The sequence below is a fragment of the Saccopteryx leptura genome, chromosome 2 (assembly GCF_036850995.1).
Source record: "Saccopteryx leptura isolate mSacLep1 chromosome 2, mSacLep1_pri_phased_curated, whole genome shotgun sequence".
In the NCBI taxonomy this organism is placed as follows: domain Eukaryota; kingdom Metazoa; phylum Chordata; class Mammalia; order Chiroptera; family Emballonuridae; genus Saccopteryx; species Saccopteryx leptura.
Window position 1 is genome coordinate 75838387 of NC_089504.1, and position 25579 is coordinate 75863965.

The window sequence follows — 25579 nt, forward strand, 5'->3', positions numbered from 1 at the left end:
CTGGATGAATTGACTGTGCATGTCAAACTATGAAAATTCAGACGTTTTCATAAAAAATTATATAATGATTCTGCTCTAAATTCAAATGAAAATATCTTAATTTATACAATGTAAAAATCCTCTTTTTTTTTTTTTTTTGGTATTTTTCTGAAGCTGGAAACAGAGAGGCAGTCAAACAGATTCCCGCATGTGCCCGACCAGGATCCACCAGGCACGCCCACCAGGGGGCGTTGCTCTGTCGCGACCAGAGCCACTCTAGCACCTGGAGCAGAGGGCAAGGATCCATTCCCAGCACTAGGGCCATCTTTTGCTCCAATGGAGCCTCTGCTGCAGGAGGGGAAGAGAGAGACAGAGAGGAAGGAGAGGGGGAAGTGTGGAGAAGCAAATGGGTGCCTCTCCTGTGTGCCCTGACCGGGAACTGAACCCGGGATTTCCGCACGCCAGGCAGACACTCTACCACTGAGCCAACCGGCCAGGGCCCTCACATCTTTTTAAAGGTAAAGTTTATTTAGAAAGTTACAGAGATAGGAGAAGGGCCCTTGGAGCTGAGGATAAAGAGGGAGATACTGGCCTAGAGGGAAAAAGGAGAATTTAAAATTCTCATTTTTAAATGCTGGAAAAGGTATGGTCATTCTTCAAGAATGAACTATAAAACTATAAGGATATATATATAAATGTTATGAATAAGCATTTTTCTAAAGTGCTATTCAATCTTCTATGTTCTTCCTTTCCCAGCTCCGTAACTACAGGCCATTAGAATAAACAACTGTTTATGCAAAATCCAAATTGAAAGGTTCAAATAACTACCCTCCCAACTTTGTGTGTAGGGCAAATCATCAAGATCTACTTTCTGAATTAAAACCTGTAAGTACAAGAAAAGTCACCAAACCAACAGATAAAGCAGCATGGCCCTTCCAAAGATAAATGGTATACTTATAAGAACATTAAGGCACAAAACTTTACAAGTGCATTTTAAAATGAAAATGTATTATTATCAGTTTAATTTTAAAATTACATTCTAGCTAGGCCTGTTGTGGCACAGTGGATGGAGTGTGGAGCTGGGACGCTACGGTCCCAGGTTCGAGACACATTCAAGAAGCAAGTGATGAACTACAATGAAGCAACTGAGTTGATACTTCTCAATTGCCCCTTCTCTGTAAAATCACTAAATAAAATTAGATTCTAATTCCTTGACTAATGTATTACTCCTTAATATTAGTAATTAGTTGTCTTCATTAACCAAACTATGCTTATGAAGGTTTAGTTATCTGGTGTAATTTAATATTAAGATACAATGTAAAAAAAACCCTCATTTTTATTTTAAGATTTATTGACTTTATAGAGATGGTGGGTAAGCAAGAAATATCAACTCATAGTTGCTTCACTTGAGCTGCTTATTGATTATTGTGTATGTGCTTTGACCAGGAAAGCCCAGGGTTTCAAACTGGTGACCTCAGTGTTCTAGGTCGACACTTTATCCACTGCACCCGATTCATGAAGAAAATCGTTATTTATTTTTTTTAGTGGAGAGGGGACGAAGAGGGAGAGAGATGAGAAGTATCAGTTCTTTGTTGTGGCACCTTAGTTGTTTAACAATTACTTTCTCTTATGTGCCTTGGGTTAGGGGGAGCTCCAGTTGAGCCAGCAACCTTTGGGCTCAACCAGGCAACCTCAGGTTTTCGAACCTGGGTCCTCAGCGTCTCAGGCCGACACTCTATCCACTGTGCAACACCTGGTCGAGCAAAAAAAAACAAAAACAAAAAAAACCCACAACACACCCTCATTTTTAAATACTGGGGAAGCTATGATCCTTCTTCATCTAAAGTTAACCCAAGAATGAACTGTGTTTCTATAGAGAACTATAAGGACATATATAAATGTATAAAGTCTCTTCCACTTCAGCCTGACCAGGCAATGGTGCAATGGATAGTGTTGGAATGGGATGCAGAGGACCCAGGTTTGAAACCCCAAGGTTGCTGGCTTGAGCAAGAGGTCACTCACTGCTGTAGTGCCCCGGTCAAGGCATATATGAGAAACCAATTAATGAACTACTAAGGTGCTACAACAAAGAACTGATGCTTCTCATCTCTCTCCCTTTATGTCTGTCTGTCCCTATCTGCCCCCCATAACCACTCTCTGGTCAAAGAATAAATAAATGAATAAATAAATTAATTTTAAAAAAATCTTTCACACTTCAGAAAAATTAAATGCCAAGAAATCTAAACTTGTAAAACTTAAAAATCCTAAGGAATGTCTACTTGCATTATTTTATTAGTGTTTCCAAATTTCACATGCATCAAAATCGTCTAGAAATACTGGTGGGGCTCTACCCCTCAGTTTGATTTAGTACGTAGGGCCCAAGAATTTGTATGTCTCACTAAAGTTCCCGTGTGATGCCAGTGTAGCCTGACCTGGTTAATACCACTGCTCCAATACACATTACACAAATATTTTATTAAAAGATACTTTTCCCTAATAAATTTATAGAAGTTTTTAAAATATTATCCCATGGAATAAGAAATTCATCATTTCTTACAAAATTAAATGTTTATATATAGAATCTACCTAAACTCAAAGTAATTATGGTGGAAGCCAATCCAATTCTGGACTCAAAACCGTACTTTCGCCTGACCAGGCAGTGGCGCAGTGGATAGTGTCAGAATGGGATGCGGAAGACCCAGGTCCGAGACCCCAAGGTCGCCAGCTTGAGCGCGGGTTCATCTGGTTTGAGCAAAAGCTCACCAGCTTGAGCCCAAGGTCGCTGGCTCGAGCAAGGGGTTACTCAATCTGCTGAAGGCCTGCGGTCAAGTAACATGCACATATGAGAAAGCAATCAATGAACAACTAAGGTGTCGCAATGAAAAACTAATGATTGATGCTTCTCATCTCTCCATTCCTGTCTGTCCCTGTCTATCCCTCTCTCTGACTCTCTGTCTCTGTAAAAAAAACAAACAAAAAAACCCTACTTTCATTGTCTTGTTTATTAATTTTGGAGAGAGAAAGAGGAGAGAGGGAGGGAGAGGGAGAAAGGACAGTGAAGCAGGAGCAAGAGAGGGAGGGAGAGGGAAAGAGAGATAGAGGGAAAGGGGGGAGAATGGGGAGTGAGGTGGAAGGAGAAGGAGTGACATCAATGTTATGCTTATTTATGCATTCATTGGTTAATTCCTATATGAGCCCTGACAGGGGATCGAACTAGCAACCTTGGCGTATGGGGACGATGCTCCTAAGCTACACAGCCATAGCCATAAAACTATATTTAAAATCATAATAATTATGTGGCATTATATGATAGATACCATTAATATGAAATGTTCAGAATTGGCCAATCTAGACAGAGTAAAATAGTTGTCTAGGGATGGGAAGGGAATGGAGAATGACTGCTATTGGGTATGGAAGTAAATATACTAAAAACTATTAAATTATACACTTTAAATAAGTAAAATATGACAAAAATTACGTCTTAATAAAACTATATAAAGAAATTACAGAAAAGTTCATACAGTGTCTACGCAACATTAACCCAAATGTTGCTATTGTAGACTATTAGGAATACACAATTCTAATTAGAATATCAACACCTTTGTTCTCCTGGTTCCAGGTAAACAAGCATACTTTACCATAATTATGGCAAATTCTATTACTTCAGGTTCAGAACCAATGAGATTATATATAATTTTATAAGGCCATTAAAAGTATGTAGGATATTATTTTTTCTGAAATTAATGAGATAGCCCCTAGAGTGATGCTATGCACTTAGAAGTAACAGTTCAATATTCAGCTATAATTTTTGAAAAATTAGTTTCACCAAATCCTGTTTTCTGCCCACCAGGTGCAACAGAGTGGTCACAGTGGCTCTCAGGACATGTAAACACACACAGAAGGTACCATCCAGGCTTCTTCTCACCTTTCCTAAAAGTATATGGCTCACAAAAATTAGGGGATGGGGATATTTCAAAAGGAATATGAAGTGATAAAAGAAGCATCTGACTTTTTTTTCCTTAAACAAGAACATCAGAAAAGCAGACAAGTCAAAGAAAGTTGTTCAATTATGCAAATGAGATGCAAAACCAACTTTTACCTCATTGATGAAAATGCACTATATAAAAGGCTGAAAGGACTGGAGTATCTGCACGTTCCCTGATCCCCTAATTTTTTGAACAGTGTATAAAAAGCCTAAAATAAGGTGCCAGGTTGTCCTCCAAGTTAAAAAGTGATTTTAAGTTTTCTATTCCTTTACTATTTTCCCTTTCATATAATTTCTATTTGTTTTTCATTTTATGTCCAATGACCCTGGCTAAATAAACTGTGGTTTGCCTTTAGAACTAAAAAGACTTACGTCTCATGAGTTCCAAAAAAGAAAATGGGTAGTTTGTTTGTGGGTGGTTTCACAGCTCCATCAGGAACTTCATCTACCTAAAAGAAAGATCAGAAAAATTAAAATATTTTAAATCATACACACCTTAATACAACAGAATAGACTAGGAACAAAACATCCAAAAGGAATCTGATATATCATGGACAAGTTCTACCAGTCCGTAATTCCTTATCCCTAGTTTTGAAACCCAAGAAGCTCTAAAAACCAAGATATTTCTAAAATTCATTTGGAGGAAAAACCTTGTCTGATAGTGAAGTTATTCCATTATTCCTTTTATCTACTGATGCTTCTCTGCAGAAAGTGTTAAATTACTATATTCCATCCCAGACCCTATCGGAAGCAACATGTATGATATGGTACATGCAGGGGCGGGTAAAGTACATTTACATTTCTTCATATGGAGAAATATGTAATAAAAGAGTAAACAATACAAAAATAAACTTTTATGTAGTCACAACTGTAAACTGCCCACTCTGTATGCACACACATCATCACATTTCTACAATTCCCAAATTCTGAATTTTTAAGCATACCTGACCCTAAGCATTTTAGATAATGGAACATAAACCTGTTAAAAAATCCTACATATTTATGCAGGGAGGCTATACAAATACTGGAGTAATGCAAAAGCAGACATTAACAAAAGTTGAAAGGAGTGTTTTTGCCTAAACATATTCTGAAAAGATCATATACCTACACGGCTGAATCACATAAGTTACCTGTTCCGTTTTTCTCTTTCAATCCTAATAAAGTAAGAAAGAAAGCATCAAGTGCTACTATGTCTAAGTATCAGTGGTATTTGTTATTCTTGCTTATCAATAAAAGGAAAGCAGATCTCAAGAGTTAAATCCATCAGACAGTAGTATCTAGCCAGAATTTAGTAACATTTCTATTTTACTTCATTATTTATTTAAACTTAATAACATTTTCCTTCTAATTTCAAAGACACTTTGATTAAAAATTGACTTTGTTAAGATGGAAGCAGACCATCAGAGGGCCTACTATGTTCTGCATGCATTATGTTGAAGAAATGACCACGGGGACAATGATTTGACTGGTAGTCTGATTTTTAGGCATCAACAGAATCATTACCACCCAACACCCTTAGGAACTTTAATTTCTTCACTTATCCCTGGAAGAATTATTTCACCCGTCATTTCAACTTTGTGAGAAGGTCCCAAGAATTGTAAAAATCCTTACAGGTCCTAACATAAGGGATATTTTGTCAACCCAGTTCATATGCTTCTTTCAGCTAGCAAACAGCTTTAAGATTTTGTGCAAATGTCTAGCACCTCTATAGACTTTAATAAACATTAGGCAATTTTTAAAAGTTGACTTATCTGCATCTAAGAAAAAAAAGACAAAACTGTCCCGTTCCAATACAGATGGAACTTATTAAATATAAAACTTTCTAAATTAAGAAAGAAAAAACTCTGGCCCTCCTAAGGCTACTCTATTTTGCTTTTATCAGCACTAACTTTACCTAACATATTGAAACACGTGGGAAGGATGATTTAGAAAAACATAATATTTAAAACATTTTCACTTGATTTTTAACTGTATTGTGGAACAAAAATCTGAATATAGATGTATTCCATTACCTCAGATTTTATAACTCCTCAAAATAGGGTACTAGAATAATGAAAAAAGTATCTTGGAGGAGTCTTAAACCTGTCAAGTTTCCCTGTGCTCTATCTATTTAAACATAAAATAGTTTTCTAAGTGCATGACTATGTACTAGGGACCCTGGTAGTATAAAGAAATCCAGTTTAAGTTTATTGTCCTCAAGAAGCTTGCAATCCACCCAGGCCAGGTGGGTCAGTGGATAAAGCATTGTGGGTTCAACCCTCAGCCAGGGTACAAACCAGAAGCAATCAATGTATATACCCAACTAAATGGAACAAGAAGGTGAAGCCTCTCACTCCCTGCTCTCACATCAATGGGGAAAAAAATACTTGCAATCTATTTGGAGGTTAAGGCATGAACTTAATAAAGGTTAAAATAAGAGGTTATCAGAAAGGAAATAGAGTGTCAAATACATAGACAAGAATTATGATTAAGGATTGTTCCAGTAAGACTTCAATGAAAAGTAGCCTTCATAAACTAGAGGAAAAAAACTTTCCAGATTCGTGAAAGAAATTGCAAACCCGAGTTTGTAAAGAGCTAGATGGGAAAATCAAGAAAGAATGAACATTTTATATTTGGAGAGCATTCGGCAACTCACTCCATGATTCTATGTAAAAGGTATGTTTCCTCCAGCTGCCATCATTTTAACTATCTTTAAGAAATACATTCTTCAAATAAGAGTATATTAGTAGAGCCTGACTGGCGGTGGTGCAGTGGATAGAGCATAGGACTGGGACACGAAGGACCCCGGTTCAAGACCCCGAGGTCGCCAGCTTGAGCGCAGGCTCATCTGGTTTGAGCAAAGCTCACCAGCTTGGACCCAAGGTCGCTGGCTCGAGCAAGGGGTCACTCTGTCTGCTGTAGCCCCCCCCCCCGCAGCCCCCCCAGGCACATATGAGAACTCAATCAATGGAAAACTAAGGAACCGCAATGTAGAATTGATGTTTTTCATCTCTCTCCCTTCCTGTCAGTCCCTATCTCTGACTCTCTCTGTCTCTGCCACAAAAGGAAAAGTATATTAGTAGAAATTACAACTTTAGAATATCACATTTATGTATAAGAAAAAATTCTGAGCTATTTTAATGGACTTCAACATTTATTAAGTTCCATCATTATTTTAAAACCTGTGTTCTACTATAACCTAACAAAAATCGTTTTCTGAAAATGGCACTTTAGACAATCTCAATTCCTAAATGTCACAAAAAATCCTGGGTCCTTAATCACCTCTGTACCACCAGATGTGCACCCAGGAGTCTGGGGGCCACTCCTCCTTTTGCCCCTGTAAAACAATCAAAGAGGTAAAACAACTTCTTCAAGGTCATACAGCAAACTTCATACATGAAAACGTGAAAATAAATTTTCTACATTTTCCCTGGTGCTAACTTACTGTACAATTTTCATGAACAGCTAATCCTAAATCTCTTTATTAAGCAAATCCAGGCCTCATCAACTACAAAACATTAAAAATACCTGTAAATCTAATTTAATCACTTATATCACTTTGACATCTAATTTGGCATTGATTTCACTATTATATATTTTACCAAAAATTAAGAAAATGTCAGTTTCGTTAATTTTTAAACAAAAATCCATACTTATTTTCACCTACAATGGAAAATTATTAATTGGCACCACATTTAAATGCTTACTATTAAGGAAACCTGGCCAAAGGGAAATACATGTGTGTAGAAACACCTAGATTCTTAAAATTATATGGGAGAATACTGGACAAAAAACTGAAAAATCGGGTTACAAACCAGGTTGCAGGAAAGCTATAGGGAGAAAGGATACGAGGAAAAAATTAAGAGAAAGGTAGGATGTAGGCCTCTAAGAAGGGTAGCACCGCTATATGCGAAGGCTAAAAATCACTTACTCGAGCTGGCCAATGAGGATAACCTTTCATCTTAGCGAAGATGAGGTCTCCAGGTTTGAAATCGCGAGTCATGTTTCGTGACGGGCGATGCCGAGGATCCGAATCCGAAGACCAGTGAGGAGGTGCGACGGCACAGACGGCGGGGGAGATGCGGGAGGACGGGCGGAAACCGAGGTTCCGGGGCGGGAGGAGCCGGAGGATGCCTCGCGGAGTCCCGATGCGCCTGCTAGGGACGCGGAAGGCGGTTCAAGCTCAGAAACCTGAAGGGAGGGGCTACGGGGAGGGGCGGGGGAGGGGAGGACCGCGGAGGGAGGACGGCGAGGAGTGGGGGGTGGCAGAGTGAGGGGAGAGCCGCCTCCGCTCCTCCCCCGAGTGCGCCGCCTCCGCAGCCCCAGAGCTGCCCCTCCAGGCGTCCGCAGGTCCCCCGCGCTCCGACCCAGAAGACGCCGCCACCTGAAGCAGAGATGCTTCCCAGCGCCAATTTCCCCTTTCTCCCATCCCATCCTTCCTCTAGCTCCCCCTCCGGGTTTAAGCCCCAAGAGGGAGGGGTCTGAAAGCAAAAAAAGGGAAAAAAAAGGCAAAAGGCGAGGGAACCTTCGCTTTCCATCCACATACGACCTCTCCCCCTACAACCTGCTTCCCGACGGCCGCAGCCCAGGGCCGCCTCCGCTCCCGGGTGGGCCGCGGCCACTTCCCCGCTACAGCCAGGAGCAGGGCCACCGAGGGGGGGCGGGGCGAGTCTCCGCTGCCCGCTCACCTGCCGGTGTTGCGGCGCTGAGCCTGCGGTGGAGGGCCGGCCTCCACTGCCCGCGTCCACGCAAGCCACCTGCGCCACCAGCTGCCGCAGAGGCGTCTCAACGGCCCGGAGTCGCAACCGCCGCCGCCGCCGTCGCTGCGCTGCTCCCGCGCGGCTCCCGCTCCGCGCCCGCTAGCACTTGGGCGAGACCAAGTTCCCGCCGAGGTAGGGGTGCAACGCAGCTCTGGCCTATGGTGTGTGGCTCCGAAGAGGAACTACAGAAGACCTTATATCCTCAAGGTCATTTTTTCCTATTAGTTACAGCCAATTGGAGGGAAAGACGGATGCGAGCTGAGAAGATGTGGGCGAAAAGAGATAGGCACGCTGCGTCTCCCCCCTGCGGTTTGTAGAATGGTCGGGCCCGGCCCGCCCCTGCTGGCTGCTGTGCGTGTGTGTATTTGTATGTGTACTGTATGTAAAAGGCCGGGAGGGAGGAAACGATTGTTGTCTACGGGGTTTGGGAACTGGTACCCGGGCTTCCAGCCCTTGGCTGTCTGTTAGGGAGAACCTGGCAGCCTAAGCTGCATGATCTTCGCATCGTTTCCCAGAGTGGGGAGCCTTTAATGTTGCACTTGCGCGGTTTGCTCCGTCCAAAAAAAAAAAAAACTGTACAAAAACCCATAGATGAAATCCGAGCATGAGGCGGAGGCAGAGTGTGCGGCAAGTAGGCCTCTTACACGTCGCTGAATGGGCCTTGCAGTCTCCTTTTTCTTGAAATTGTATGAGAAAGCTTATTTTTTTCTTTTAAATTTAAATCACCAAGAACAGTTAAGAAAAGGCAGTCCTAACGAATGCAGAATGTGATGAGTAGAAAACAATGACAGGAAAGCGTAAGCCTGTTTGGTAGGATGTGGGTTGGGGCCCTGAGTAAATTTTAACTGCGTCTAAATTTTATTTCTCGAGTAGAATGGTAGCTGGTAAGTGGTAGTGTAGAACTATTACTAAACCTAACGTCTTATTTCTTAGAATACTCTTCAGGGATTTCTAAAATTATTTTACTTTTGGATCTTTCAGCCAATACTTATTACAAAAATATCAAAGGGGGCATTTTGAAAACTAATAAAAATTAACCTTGCGTTTTTGTTTCATCTTTTATTGAATCTCCAAAAAAAAAATACCTACTCTGTGTTAGGCACTCTTAGGTGCTGGGCATACAACTATGAACAATAAGCACAAATACTTTCAATTTAAAACAGTGAAAATGAAAAAGCATAAGAATATTAAACAAATAATAGTACATAGTTCATACTCCTTTAAATGAAGGACTCACTACTAGGAATAAATCAGGAAAAGCTTTAAGTGGGTAAACATTGAGAATTTTTTGAAAGCAATATACATTCCTTTAAAAGGAATGAAAAGACAGTCCCACTGCAAAATGTCCTACAAGTAATTTCAAGAGACTAAATTGTTCCTCAGCAACGTGCTAAGGATTTCAAGTGGTACTAAAGGAGCACTGACTGGCCAGGGAATAGGAAGGGTTGGAGAAATGCCTTGAAGCTTCTCATCTTGACTTTGAATTTGATACGATGTATACTCGGTAGTTACTATACATTGCTAAACAAGAAAAGGGTGAAGTTATTCTTGCTTTCTACAAAGTAGATGACCAGAGCAAGAAGCTGGAGGTTACTGTTGCATGCCCTATGTGATCCATTTCTGGATGAGACTGGTAACTATTAAAAAGGCAAGAAAGCATAGCTAAAGTACACAAAGGAATAACTATCAGGTGTTAGTCATAAATCCTGCATGGGGAAAAGTGAAGAAAGATATATTGAAGAAAATTCCAAGATACTGTGTAGGAGAGAGGAAGGCATCATCTAGCAACCATTTATTGGGCACCTCCTTTGTTCTAACCCCTGTAAGGCTTAACGCCTAGCGTGGTTAAGGGCCCAGCAGCATCCCTTCACCCGGGAGCTTGTTAGAAGAAACTCAGCCCCTCTCCAAACCTGCTAAATCAGAATCTGCATTTTAACAAGATTCCCCAAGTGATTCTTATGCATATTTAATTTTGTAAAACAGTCTACAGATACTCAGGATACCACAGACTATATGAACTTAAAGTAGGGTAGACAGACATATAATAAATAAATTATAATTAGTATTAAAAGATTTTAATGTTTATTAGTGTTATATGATAGCACCCATAAGTAAAGAGGGAGTGGTTACTGCATTCGGAGGTCCTCAGAAAAGGAATGAAAGGTAGAGGGGAAAATGGAAAAGCATTGATAATTTAGTTAGTATTTTAAAAGAGAAAAGTACACTTAGCTCTTGTTATCTTTAAGTTTTGGCAATTTTGACATGATAGGCTGTACACTGGTTCATACCCTTTAAACAGTGTCAGGGTAAAAACAGGTGGTATTTTAAGCCTCCAGAGAACAAAAGCCCAGGATCCCCGGGAGCAGCAATTCCGAATGGAAGGGGGAGGAGAAGAAAAGGCGGAGGGAGGGTTGGGTTCATCAGAACCACTCGGAGAGATTTTCTGAACTACTGAGAACCTTTGCCCTGTTTGATGCACCCCTCCCCCATAGCCAATTTTCTTAGTAGCGATGCCAGCAAAAGTATAGCAAGACAGAGATTAAAGAAGCAGTGAGAAAGTTGTAAGGCAAAGAATACAATTTCCATAACTGAAGCAAGAGGGAGGGAGAAAGGAAATGTAAATTAATTGAGGCAAGAGCTTGCTTTACATTCTTTCATTTAATCCAGGTGCTAGTATCCCCATTTTACAGGTGAGAAAACAGGCTCAAAGAAGTTGAGCAGCTTGCCCACAATCACAGACGTAGTCAAGCGGCCAAGGCAACATTCTAGCCAGTCTGTTCTCCAGTCCCTGCTTTTGTGTGATCCCACACCACCTCTAGGTGGAGCAAGGGGCCAGCCGCTCTGTAGGCAAAAGAGCTTATAATGAGAAAAAGATGCTGGAAGCAAAAGCAGCCCAGCACTCTTCCACCTTCTGTCTTTGGACTTGGAAGTATTCCCAGCTTCAAATTTCCTAACAACCCCCTTCAACTCCACCCCATTCCCCAGCTTGTCCCCACCACCAGCCTATTCTGTTTAACCCCTTCTAGTCCTAAAGGAATCAACTCAAAAATCACCTCTGGAAAAGTTTCTGTCCTCATCTCACTGTGGCATAATTATTTACAATCTTTCCAACCAATCTTTAAACCACTTAGAAGTAGGCACTCTTTGGGATCAGTGCCTGGCATTTAGCAGACACTCAGTGAAATTTTTTTTCAATAAATATTCGTTGATTGAATGAGAGGAAGAAGCAGATAAAAAACTCAAACCTTCCTCATCCTTTAAAACTGAGAAAACAGATATGAAGACACTTGAGGATATTTATTTTTGTTTTGACTTAGTGAATTTTTCATGTATTTAATTAACCCTTTAAAGGTACTGATAGTTAGCCTGACCAGGCGGTGGTGCAGTGGATAGAGCGTCAGACTCAGGTTCGAGACCCCGAGGTCACCAGCTTGAGCGCTGACTCATCTGGTTTGAGAAAGGCTCACCAGCTTGAGCCCAAGGTCGCTGGCTCGAGCAAGGGGTTACTTGGTCTGCTGTAGTCCCCCCCACCCCCCACCCCCCGTCAAGGTACGTATGAGAAATCAATCAATGAACAACTAAGGAACCGCAACAAAGAATTGATGTTTCTCATCTCTCTCCCTTCCTGTCTCTCTGTTCCTATCTGTCCTTCTCTCTGACTCTCTCTGTCTCTGCCACAAAAAGAAAAATTACTGATAGTTTTCATTGACTGCAAATACATTCATTGTAACCATTTTAATGGAAGTCATTCTAAATGAGATTTAACACATCCTCAAACTTTCACAATGATAATCCCTTTCTCCACATCTTTTACATATAATACAGTGTGTCCGTAAAGTCATGGTGCACTTTGACTGGTCACAGGAAAGCAACAAAAGATGATAGAAATGTGAAATCTGCACCTTAAATAAAAGGAAAACCCTCCCAGTTTCTGTAGGATGATGTGGCAGCATGTGCCCCTGCGCAGATGATGACATAACACCGTGTATACAGCAGAGCAGCCCATGGCCATGCCAGTCGAGATGTGGATGGTACAGAGGAAAGTTCAGTATGTTCTGTGGCTTGCTAAATTCGAATCAGTGACCAAAGCGCAACGTGAATATCGGCACGTTTATAACGAAGCGCCACCACATAGGAATAACATTACTCGGTGGGATAAGCAGTTGAAGGAAACTGGCAGTTTGGTGGAGAAACCCTGTTCTGGTAGGCCATCAGTCAGTGATGAATCTGTAGAGGCTATACGGGATAGCTACCTAAGGAGCCCTAAAAAAATCTGTGCGTGAGCCTACGTCAAACTGCACTGAATAGGTATGAAACTGGGAGAGTTTTCCTTTTATTTGGTGCAGATTTCACATTTCTATCGTCTTTTGTGGCTTTCCTGTGACTGATCAAAAGTGCACCATGACTTTACGGACACACTGTATTTGTATTCCCCACCCTAATATACAGTATTATATATAATAATACAACTTCAACTTATTGATATGATCAGCAATTATTGAACTGTTTTCTCATGTGTGATATTTTGAACCTTCTGATGGAGAAGTTAGCAAGAATATGAGGAAGAGAAATCGCACTAATCTAAGAGCTAATTGAATCAGAGATGTCATAAATCTGGTTTAAGGCAAGCTTCCCTGAAAACCAATAAGTATTTAGAAATTTGCCCCTTAAGATACACTGTTGAAATGGTTTACCAATGAGGAGAGTCGTTCTCAGTCACAGGGATCAGAGAACCATTGAGTCTGGGTGGTTTTAAGAACAGCTGGAAAGAAGTTAGGTAGGGCAGGGATTGATAGTTGACATAGGTGTGCTGTTGGTGCTTATTTGGAAGACTACTTTAACTGTCTCGACTGGAATTTTTTAACATCACTGCATGACCTTACTGTATTCACTTCTCATCTCAGACCCTTGATTTGCTTCATTTTTATGTCTCCGTAGCCAGTCTCAGTTAGGTAAGGCTTCTCTTTTCCCACATGTTTGTGAGACACACTCCTCTTTATTGTTCTGCCTGAGTTTTGTTTGATTGTTTATGCCCTTTTCCCTTCTCATCTTCTTTGTATTTTTCTTATACATTCTTCATTTTCCTGCACGTTCTCACTTTCTGATTTGGGTACCTGAGAGCTGGGGCTTGGAAAATAGAATGATCCCTTGTTCTGTTGACTAGGGCCACTAATGTGAAGATGTCTTCGGTTCTTCTAGGGGTGGAGAAAAGATTAGTGATTGACAAGGGTTAAGTACTGTAAAAGGGAGGGGCTGGCATGTCTACAAAGAGGTAGCACCAGAGAGGCACTCATGGTGACGGAGCAGTTCTGTATCTGGATTTTGGCAGTGATTGCAAGAATCACAGTGATAGAAATGGCACAGAACTATACATATACATTGTGCCAGTGTCAGTGTACTGGTTTCCTTATTGTACCATGACCAGTTAAGATGTAGCCCAGGGGTCCCCAAACTTTTTTCACAGGGGGCAAGTTCACTGTCCCTCAGACCATTGGAGGGCCAGACTATAAAAAAAACTATGAACAAATCCCTATGCACACTGCACATATCTTATTTTAAAGTAAAAAAAACAAAACGGGAACAAATACAATATTTAAAATAAAGAACAAGTAAATTTAAATCAACAAACTGACCAGTATTTCAATGGGAACTATGCTCCTCTCGCTGACCATCAATGAAAGAGGTGCCCCTTCCGGAAGTGAGGCAGGGGCCGGATAAATGGCCTCAGGGGGCCGCATGCGGCCCGAGGGCCGTAGTTTGGGGACCCTTGATGTAGCCATTGTGGGAAATGGGTGAAAGTTACACAGGAACCTTCTGTATTATTTTTTCAACTTCCTATGAATCTATAATTATTCCAAAATAAAAAATAATGAATAAAAAGTGAAAAAAATAGATGTACATATTGAAGGATCAAGGGAAGATAATTAAGGCAAGGAAAATCTGCTTGAGTTTATAGGTATGAGAAATAATTAGGAAGCAGTTGGGCCAAGAAATACAGTATTTGTAGTGTTTATCAACTCTATGTATGTTTTAAACACATGACCCCTGCAATACTTTCTTTTCTTCATCTTTCTCACACAAATATAAGGTCTACCGGAAAGTTCTGTCCACTTTTGGAATAAAACAAAATACAAATTTTTCTTCAATAAACTTTATTAAATAATATATTTCCACACCACTCCTATCTTCCAAATATGGTCCGAAATGGTTTGCTGAGCTGAATTAAGCCTTTCTGCGATCTCCGATGTTGTCAGAAAAGGATCTTGCTCCAACGTGGTCTTAACAACATCATCATTGATCAAAGATGGTCGCCCAGAACGTGGCTTATCAGAAAGGTTGAAATCACCTGTTTCGAATTTTTCAAACCATCTTCTGCATGTCCTATCAGAATCTGTACCTTCACCGAACACTTTCAATAAATTTCTACATGCTTCTGTAGCATTTCTTCCTTGTTGAAATTCATAAAAATACAGTGGTGTAAATGAACTTTATCAGTAGCCATGGGTACACTATCGCTTCACACATAAGACTAACGTGAATCAACTTTGTTTTAGTTAATTTGCTACGTCAGTATGTATACATTAAGTGATAAAAATAGAGAGGCACACATGCGCCAAATAAACATGCTTACGTGTCGAAACTTGTTGTGATAGAAACGGACAGAACTTTCTGGTAGACCTTATATCTCCCTAAGTGCTACCATTTATCAGTCACTCCATCCCCTCCACCTTACAGCTCCTCTTTGCAATCAGTAATCATTTCTCCATTTCTATAATTTTGTCATTTCCTTCCATTATTCATATGGAATCATATATAGTGTGTGACCTTTACAGATGGACTTTTTCACTCACCGTAATTCTTTTGAAATTCATCTAAGTTGTTCCATGTATCAGTAGTGCATTGCTTTTTATATCTGAGTAGATTCCATGGTATAGATGTACACAGTTTGTTTAATCCTTGAACTATTGAAAAATACTTTGGTTTTCTCCAGATATTTGCTGTTACAAATAAAACTGCACTGAACATTCATGTGTACTTTTCGTGTAGTTGCAAATCTTTGTTCCTCTGGGATACATACCCAGGAGTGCAATTATTAGATTATATGGTAACTGCATACCTAGTTTTTTTAAAGAAACTGCAGTGTTTTCCAGAGTGGCTGAATCATTATATATTCCTACCAACAATGAATGTAGGAGAGATCTAGTTTTTTCACTGCTTTACCACCATTTGTAATTGTCACTATATTTTCTTTTCACTGTTCTAATAAATATGATATTAAACATCTTTTCATCTTTTCACAAACTATCTATATATCATCTTCGGTGATATATCTCTTCATATCCTTCGCCGTTTTTTTTTTTGTTGTTGTTGTTGTTTTTGTATTTTTCCGAAGTAAGAAGTGGGGAGTGGCAGACAGACTCCACATTTGCCCACTGGGATCCTCCCAGCATGCCCACTAGGGGGCCATGCTCGGCCCATCTGGGGCATTGTTCCACTGCAATCAGAGCCATTCTAGCACCTGAGGTGGAGGCCATGGAGCCATCCTCAGCGCCCTGGCCAAAACTTTGCTCCCATGGAGCCTTGGCTGTGGGAGGGGAAGAGAGAGATAGAGAGGAAGGAGAGAGGGAAGGGTGAAGAAGCAGATGGGCGCTTCTCCTGTGTGCTGTGGCCAAGAATCAAACCCAGGACTTCCACATGCTGGGACGGTGCTCTACCGCTGAGCCAACTGGCCAGGGCCTCATGTAATTTTTAATTGGATTGGTTTTTTACTGTTAAATTTTGAGCATTCTTTACATGTTCTAGATAAGAATCCTTTGTCCTATATGATTTGCAAATATTTTCTCCCAATCTATAGTGTGTTTTTTTCTATTTTTTACAAGATCTTTCACAGAATAAAAGTTGTTAATTATGATGAAGTCTAATTTATTAAATTTTTAAATAGATTGTTTATTGTTATGTCTAAGAACCTTTCCTTCACCACACCCTGAGTACCAAAGATTTTTCTCCTATGTTTAAGTCTTAATTTAAATCGTTTTTTATTTCTTAATTACAGTTGATATATAATATTAAATTAGTTTCAGGTATATATTCTAGTGATTAAACATAAGTGATCGCCTGACCTGTGGTGGCGCAGTGGATAAAGCATCGACCTGGAAATGCTGAGGTTGCCGGTTCGAAACCCTGGGCTTGCCTGGTCAAGGCACATATGGGAGTTGATGCTTCTAGCTCCTCCCCCACTTCTCTCTCTCTGTCTCTCCTCTCTCTCTCTCTGTCTCTCCCTCCTTCTCCTCTCTAAAATGAATAAATAAATAAATTTAAACATAAGTGATCATTCTAATAAGTCTAGTACCCATCTTACACCATATGTAGAATATTATTGACTATATTCTCCATGCTGTACTTTACATCCTTATGATTGATACTACCAATTTGTTCTTCTTAATCTCTTTCACCGTTTTCACCCATCCCCTCTAACACCCCTCCCATCTGGCAGTGGTCAAAATGTTCCCTGTATCTATTTGTCTATTTCTGTTCTACTTCTTCATTTTTATTTATTTATTTATTTTTATTTTTTTACAGAGACAAAGAGAGAGTCAGAGAGAGGGATAGACAGGGATGGAGAGAGTTGAGAAGCATCAATCATCAGTTTTTCGTTGCGACACCTTAGTTGTTCATTGATTGCTTTCTCTTATGTGCCTTGACCGTGGGCCTGCAGCAGACCAAGTAACTCCTTGCTTGAGCCAGCGACCTTGGGTTCGAGCTGGTGAGTTTTGCTCAAACCAGATGAGCCCACGCTCAAGCTGGCAACCTCGGGGTCTCGAACTTGGGTCTTCTGCATCCCAGTCCAATGCTCTATCCACTGCGCCACTGCCTGGTCAGGCTATTTTGTTTTTCTTATATTCATTTGTGTATGCATATATACTTATTGCCATTTTATTGGTCATATTATTGACATTTAATTTTTTATTATGTATTGATTTTGGGAGTGGGGAGAGAAACATTGATTCATTGTTGCACTTATTTATTCATTCATTTGGGATTGAACCTGCAACCTTAGCATACCAAGATGGCACTCTAACCATCTGAGCTACCTGACCAAGACCACTTTCTTCTTCTCCTTCACCTTTTTTTTCTTCTAGAGCAAGCAAGAGAAAAGACAGACAGGAAAGGAGAGAAATGAGAAGCATCAATTTGTAGTTGTGGCACCTTAGTTCATTGATTGTTTCTCATATGTGCCTTTAGGCGGGGGGCTCCAGTCGAGCCAGTGACCCCTTGCTCAAGCTAGAGACCCTAGACTCAAGTCAGCAACCTTGGGTTTCAAGCCAGTGACCTTTGGGCTCAAGCCAGCAACCATGGGGTCATGTCTATGATCCCACGCTTCAAGCTGGTGAAACTATGCTCAAGCCAGATGAGCCTGCACTCAAGCTGGCAACCTCGGGATCTCAAACCTGGGTCCTCAGTGTCCCAAGCTGATGCTGTATCCACTATGCTACCACTTGATCAAGCTCTTCTTTTTCTTAAAGAAGACCCTTTAACATTTCATGTAATACTGGTTTGGTTATGATGAACTCCTTCAGCTTTTCCTTTGTCTGGGAAGAAATATATATATATATTATTCTAAATGATAGCTTTGCTGGGTAGAGTAATCTTGGTTGTAGGTCCTTGCTTTTCATCACTTTGAATATTTCTTGACAATCCCTTCTGACCTGCAAAAGTTTCTGTTGAGAAATCAGCTGATAGTCTTCTGGAATCTCCCTTGTAGGGAACTAACTGCTTTTCTTTGGCTGCTTTAAGATTCTCTCATAATCTGTAACCCTTTGCATTTTAATTATGATGTGTCTTGGTGTGGGTCTTTTTGGTTTCATCTTGTTTGGGACTCCCCGTGCTACCTGCACTTGTATGTCTATTTCCTTCAACAGGTCAGGGAGGTTTTCTGCCATTGTTTTTTCAAATAAATTTTCAATTACTTGCTCTCTGTCTTCTCCTTCTGGTACCCCAATGGTGTGAAGGTTGGTATACTTGAAGTTTCTGGAGACTCCTTACACTATCCTTGTTTTGGGGGATTCTTTTTTCCTTTTGCTGTTCTGAGAGGGTGTTTTTTGCTTCCTTATATTCCAAATTGCTGACTCCATTCTTAGCTTCATCTATTCTACTGTTGATTTCCTATAAATTATTCTTCATTTCAATTAGTGTGTTCTTCATTTCTGAGTGGGTCTTTTTTTATGGTTTCTATGCCCTTTTTGTGCTATCGAAATTCTAAGTTCAACTACTCTTTTCCTAAGGTAATTGAGCATCCTTATAACCAGTACTTTGAACTCTGCATCTAGTAGAATGCTTGTCTCCATTTTGTTTAGTTTTTTTTCTAGAGTTTTGTTCTGTTCTTTTATTTTGGTATGTGTTTCTTTTTCTTCTCATTTTGGCACCTCCCTGTATTTATTTCTATCTATTAGGAAGAACTGCTACATCTCCTGGGCTTAGTAGAGTGGCCTGTTGTAGTAGGTTTCCTGTAAGGTTCAGTGGCACAGCCTCCCCAATTATCCAAGATGGACGACACTCCAGTTGTACCCCCTCCCCATGTGGGCTGTATACATCTCCTGTTGTAACTGAGCTATGATTGCTATTAGCACATCAATGGGAGGGATTTACCCCCAGGCCTATAAACTGCAAAGATTGGCCACCACCAACCACTGTGGCAGATCAGCTGTGCAGGGGTTCATACCACAGAGCAGGATTACTTTAGCAAGTTTCTGGTGCCCACTGAGCCTGCCACTTGAGTGTGTCACTGTGGAAGTGGTTGGATGTTGTTTCAACATGGTCTGAAGCTATCCACTGTGTGTTCAGGCTCTGGGGCCTCTGGGAAGTTGGGGGAAAAGGACAGACACCACCTCTGTTCTGCCCAGGGCCACCCAACTTGAGCTACAAAGTGATCTGCAACTGCCTGCTCCTTGTGCTGGGTTGAAGGTGCCCCTGAGAGGTGAAGCTGCAAAATATGGCTGGTTGCTGCTCGTGCCAGGCCTGGGGCCACTTAGTGAAAGGTAGGGGCATGCTGAGGGCAAATGCTGCTTGTTGGAGAGGTTTTAGAAAAGTCTGAAGTGGAAGCCAAGATGGCCTATTCATGTGGAAAAGATACTGGAAACAACTTGTTGGGCTGAAAGTTGGTTGGGGCAGGGTCTCAGGGAATCACAGGGATTGGGCAAACAATAATACCCAGGTTGATGAAAACTCAGGTATGGTGCCCACCTGCCATCTCTGTGAGGGAGGGCTTATCAAAGGAACAATGGCACTGCCAGCACTCTTGTTTAGGAGAAAGATACCCATTCAGCTCTTGCTTTGATGCCAGACACTTCATTTCCTCTCTGTATGTCATGGGTGCCTTTCAAGTTGCAACCCAGCACTGGAGCTCAGAAAGAGTGAGTGAGAGTAAGTCCATGTGTGGGCCATTTAAGAAGAACTGCTTGGGACCTGAGCGGCACTCTTTCTCACTCAGTCTCAATTCTCACTGGTTTGTACATCTAGTAGTTATAAAGACTTCTCTTCCTAACACTGGAGCCCAGTCTTGGGTGCCTGTTGTGGCACCCAAGGGATATCTTGGCTATAGAGGTCCCGCCTTGCTCCTCAGGAGGGCCCTCTATAGCCAAGATATCCTTTCCAATTTTTATTCCCCACATGTGGACCAACGTGTTCTATGTTGCCACTCCTCCTACCTGTTATGATGTGGCTTTATTTTAAAATTTATTAATTTTAGAGAGTGAGGCGGGGAGAGAGAAAAATATCAGTTTGTTGTTCCACTTATTTATGCATTCATTGGTTGACTCTTGTAGGTGCCCTAACTGAGGATCAAACCTGTACCCTTGCCTGACCAGGCAGTGGCACAGTGGATAGGGTGTTGGACTGGGATGTGGAGGACCCAGGTTCAAAACCCGGAGGTCACTGGCTTGAGCGCAGGCTTATTTGATTTGAGTGCAGGCTCACCAGCTTGAGTGTGAAGTTGCTGGCTTGAGCATGAGATCATAGACTTTATCCCATGGTCTCTGGCTTGAGCCCAAAGATCCCTGGCTTGAAGCACAAGGTCATTGGCTTCAACAAAGGGTCACTGGCTCAGCTGCAGCCCCCTCCCCCCCCCCTCGGTCAAGGCACATATGAGAAAGCAATCAATGAACAACTAAGGAGACTAAGGAGCCACAATGAAGAACTGATGTTTCTCATCTCTCCCCGTTCCTGTCTGTCTGTCTCCATCTGTCCCTCTCTCTGTCTCTCTCTCTGTCTCTGTCACACACACACAAAAAAAAACCTGTACCCTTGGTATATAAAGATGATGCTCTCACCATCTGACTACCCAACCAGGGCTTTGATGTGGCTTCCTTAAGTACCTGGTTATAGGACATCTATTCTGCTAGATTTGAGGCTGCTATGAATGATGGTTTGTTCTGTAGTTTAATTTTAATTTTGATGTCGTTGAGGGAGGAGGTAAGTACCATGTTTATCTATGCCATCATCTTGACAGGCAGTCCTAAAAGTCTTTTTTGTTTTTATAATTTATTCAGTGAGAGGAGGGGAGGAAGAGATGGACTCCTGCATGTGCCCTAACTAGGATCCACCTGGCAAGCCCACTATGGGGTGATGCTTTGCCCATCTGGGATGTTGCACCTTTGCTCAGCAACTGAGTTTTTCTTAGTGCCTGAGGTGGAGGCCATGGAGCCATCCTCAGTGCCTGGGGCCAACCGCTTCCATTGGAGCCATGGCTTCAGGAGGAGAAGAGAAAGAGAGAGAGAGAAGTGAGAGGGAGAGGGGTAGAGAAGCAGATGGGTGCTTCTCCTTTGTGTCCTGACCGGGAATTGAACCTGGGACATCCACACACCGGGCTGATACTCTAATACTGAGCCAACCAGCCACGCCCTAAAAGTTTTATAATTTAACAAGTTATATTTAAATCTGTGATTCATTTTGAGTTACTTTTTTTTTATGAGGCAAGGGGTTTAGATGGAGGCTCTTAAAAAACTATTTTTTTCTTTATTGACTTTAGAGAGAGAGGAAAGAAGAGAGAGAACATTGATTTGTTTCTCCACCCATCCATGCATTCACTGGTTGATTCCTGCATGTTCCCCAACAAGGGTTTGAAGCTGCAACCCTGGACCATTGGGACAATGCTCCAACCAACTGAGCTACCTGGCCAGAGTTGGAAGTTCTTTTTTTCTTTTTTTTTTAAATTTTTTCCGAAGCTGGAAACGGGGAGACAGTCAGACAGACTCCTGTATGTGCCCGACCAGGATCCACCCGGCATGCCCACCAGGGGGCAAAGTTCTGCCCCTCTGGGGCATCACTCTGTTGCATCCAGAGCCATTCTAGCGCCTGAGGCAGAGGCCACAGAGCCATCCTTAGCGCCCGGGCCATCTTTGCTCTAATGGAGCCTCGGCTGCAGGAGGGGAAGAGAGAGACAGAGAGGAAAGAGAAGGGGAGGGGTGGAGAAGCAGATGGGCGCTTCTCCTGTGTGCCCTGGCTGGGAATCGAACCCGGGACTCCTGCACACCAGGCCAATGCTCTACCACTGAGTCAACCGGCCAGGGCAGAAGTTCTTTTATAGTCCATGCATATCCAGCAACTTTGCTGAAAAAAAAATCCCTATTTCATAGAATTGCTTTTTTTTATCTTTGCAAAAATCAGTTTGCCATACTTCTGTGGGCTTTTTAATTTATTTTGTTCAACTGATCATTGTGTCTTTCTGTCTAAGCCACAGTCTTGATTACTGAAGTACTATCACATTGTCTTGATTATTGAAGCTCTATAATAAATTGTGCAATCAGGGAGAATGATTCCTTCAACTATATTCTTGCTTTAATTTTTTTGCCCCTGGCTATTCTAGTTCCTTGCTTTTCTATAAAAGTTTTAGAATAAGCTAGTATATATCTATTTTTTTTTTTAATTTTCGGGCCTGATCAGGTGGTGACATGGTGGACAGAGTATCAGACCGGGATGCAGAGAATACAGGTTTGAAATCCCAAGGTCACTAGCTTGAGCGCAGTTCATCAGCTTGAGCGTGAGGTCTCTGGCTTGAGCATGGGATCATAGACATGACCCTATGGTTGCTGGCATGAGCAAGGGGTCACAGGCTCTTCTGTCACCCCCAGGTGAAGGCACATATGAGAAAGCAACCAATGAACAACTAAGGTGTCTCAACAAAGAATTAATGCTTCTCATCTTTCTCCCTTCCTGTCTTTCTGTCCCTATCTGTCCCTCTCTCTGTCTTTGGCCCTGGCCAGTTGGCTCAGAGGTAGATAGAGCATCAGACTGGTGTGTGGATGTCCCTGGTTCAATTCCTGGTCTGGGCAAACAAGAGAAGTGCCCATCTGCTTTTCTACCCTCCCCCCCTTTTGCTTCTCTCTCTCTCTTCCGTTTCTCCTCCTGTAGCCATGGCTCAGTTGGAACCAGCTGGCCCCAGGCACTGAGGATGGGTCCATGGCCTCCTCCTCAGGCACTAAGGGTTCAGTTGCTGAGCAAAGGAGCAATGCCCCAGATGGACAGAGCACTGTCCCCTAGTGGACTTGCCTGGTAAATCCAGCTTGGATGCATGTGGGAGTCTGTCTCTGCTTTCCCTCCTCTCACTGAGTGAAAAAAAAAAAATCTTCCTGGAGTCCTGGCCAGAGAGCTTGGTTGGTTAGAGCATAGTCCCAATTTGCAAAGATTTCAGTTTTGATCCCCAGTGAGAGCACATACAAGAACAGATGGATGTCTCTCTCTTCTCTTCCTTCCTCTCTCTAAAACTCAATCAATAAATAAAAAAATTAAGTATTCAGATAAAAAAATTTTCCTGGGACGTAGATAGGACCTATGTCAAATATATAATAATTTGGAGAGCATTGATTTCTTTACTAGGTTGAGTCTTCTAATCCATGAACATAGTATGTAGCTCCACTAATTTAGAGTGTCTTCAATTCCTTTCATGAACATTTTAGAGTTTACAACCTACAAACCCCGTATATGGATTGATAGATTTACAACTAAGTATTTTTGGGGAGGTGTTGTAGTTTTAGCTTCAGTGTCCATGTGTCATTGCTAGTACACAGAATTGATTTTTGTATGTTTATCTTGCTGAACTCAGTTTTCAGTTTAAGGAAGGTTTATGTTTTATTTTTTGTAGATTTCCTGGGATTTTCTACATTAACAATGATATTACTTGCAAATGGGGACAAAGAAAACACTTTATGTATTTAAACTTTTTGGAGGATTGATTTATGGTCCAGGATATGGTCTAACTGTACATGTTCCATGGTGCTTGAAAAGGCTGTATGTTCTGCTTTTGTTGGATGAAGGAGTGAGTAAATGTCAGTTATACCCTGCTAGTTGATGGTGTTGTTGAATTATTGTGTATATCCTGCATTACTTTCTGTCTAGTAGTTCTATCAATTGGTGATATAGAGATGTTGAAGTTTTCAACTATAGTTTTGGATTTGTCAATTTTTTCCTGTCATTTCTATTAGTTTCTGCTTCATGTATTTTGAACCTCTGTTGTTTGGTATGAATATATTTAAGATTGTTATCTTTTTATTAGTCTTTAAACTTTATTTTATTATTTTTATTTATTAATTTTTATTATTATTATTTTTTTATTTTTCTGAAGTGAGAGTGGGGAGGCAGAGAGACAGATTCCTGCACGCGCCCAACCAGGATCCACCCGGCATGCCCACTAGCTGGCGATGCTCTGCCATCAGGGGCATTGCTCTGTTGCAACTGGAGTCATTCTAGTGCCTGAGGTGGAGGCCATAGAGCCATCCTCAGTGCCTGGGCCAACTTTGCTACAATGGAGCCTTAGCTGTAGGAGGGGAAGAGAGAGATAGAGAGAAGGTAGAGGGGGAACAGTGGAGAAACAGATGGGCAATTCTCCTGTGTGCCCTGGCTGGGAATCGAACCCAGGACATCCATATGCTGGGCCAATGCTCTACCACTGAGTCAGCCAGCCAGGGCCTAGATTTTATGTATGTATGTATGTATGTATGTATGTATGTATTTATTTAAAAGTTTTAATTTATTGTGTTTACATGGATTCAAGTGTCCCACTGAATATAACTCCCTCACCCCCCACCCTTGTGTTCCTTTTTATACCCCCTTTACCTCCCTTTTCTTAACTCCCTCCTCTCTTCCCTCTAGGATTTGCTATCCTGTTATCTATTATCTCTGTGTTATGTATATATAGTTTCACTAATCCCTTGACCTTCTCTGACCCCATCCCCTCAGCCCCCTTTCCTCTGAGTGCTGTCCCTCTGGTCCCTGTGACCCTGCCTCTGCCTCTGTTCCATTCTCCAGTTCACTTTGTTCATTAGATTCCACATATAAGTGAGATCATATGGTATTTTTCTTTCTCTGTCTGGCTTATTTCACTTAACATAATAATCTCCAGGTCCATCCATGCTGTCACAAAAGGTAAGATTTCCTTCTTTTTCATGGCTGCATAGTATTCCATTGTGTAAATGTACCACTGCTTTTTAATCCACTCATCCACTGACGGACACTTGGGCTGTTTCTAGATCTTGACTATTGTAAACAATGATGCAATAAACATGGGGGTGCATTTCTTCTTTTGAATCAGTGATTTGGGATTCTTAGGATATATTCCTAAAAGTGGGATAGCTGGGTCAAATGGCAGTTTCATTTTTAATTTTCTGAGGAATATCCATACTGTTTTCCACAGTGGCTGCACCAGGTCTGCGTTCCCACCAGTAGTGCAGGAGAGTTCCCTTTTCTCCACACCCTCGCCAGCACTTATTTATTTATTTATTTTTAACATAAAATCTATTTTAATTACTTGTGTTTACATAGATTCTAGTTTCCCCCTAATACATTCTCCCTCCCCTGTGTTCACAGTACATCCCCCTTTGTTTGC

General features: G+C 41.4%; 1 protein-coding gene across 5 annotated transcripts in view; it reads right to left on the reverse strand.

Moving 5' to 3' along the window:
- Positions 1-8789, reverse strand: part of PSIP1 (PC4 and SRSF1 interacting protein 1) — a 37651-nt gene extending 28862 nt beyond the window's left edge. For 3 of the 5 annotated variants that reach the window (XM_066368204.1, XM_066368205.1, XM_066368206.1), the window contains exons 1-3: positions 8632-8789; positions 7875-8100; positions 4337-4413 (exon numbers count right to left, since the gene is read on the reverse strand). In XM_066368204.1, coding sequence (XP_066224301.1) covers positions 4337-4413; positions 7875-7946 — 149 coding nt within the window. In that variant the 5' untranslated portion in view covers positions 7947-8100; positions 8632-8789. The remainder of the gene's footprint in view (positions 1-4336; positions 4414-7874; positions 8101-8631) is intronic. The other 2 variants (XM_066368201.1, XM_066368202.1) reach the window with 2 other exon arrangements.
- Positions 8790-25579: the final 16790 nt, after the last annotated feature.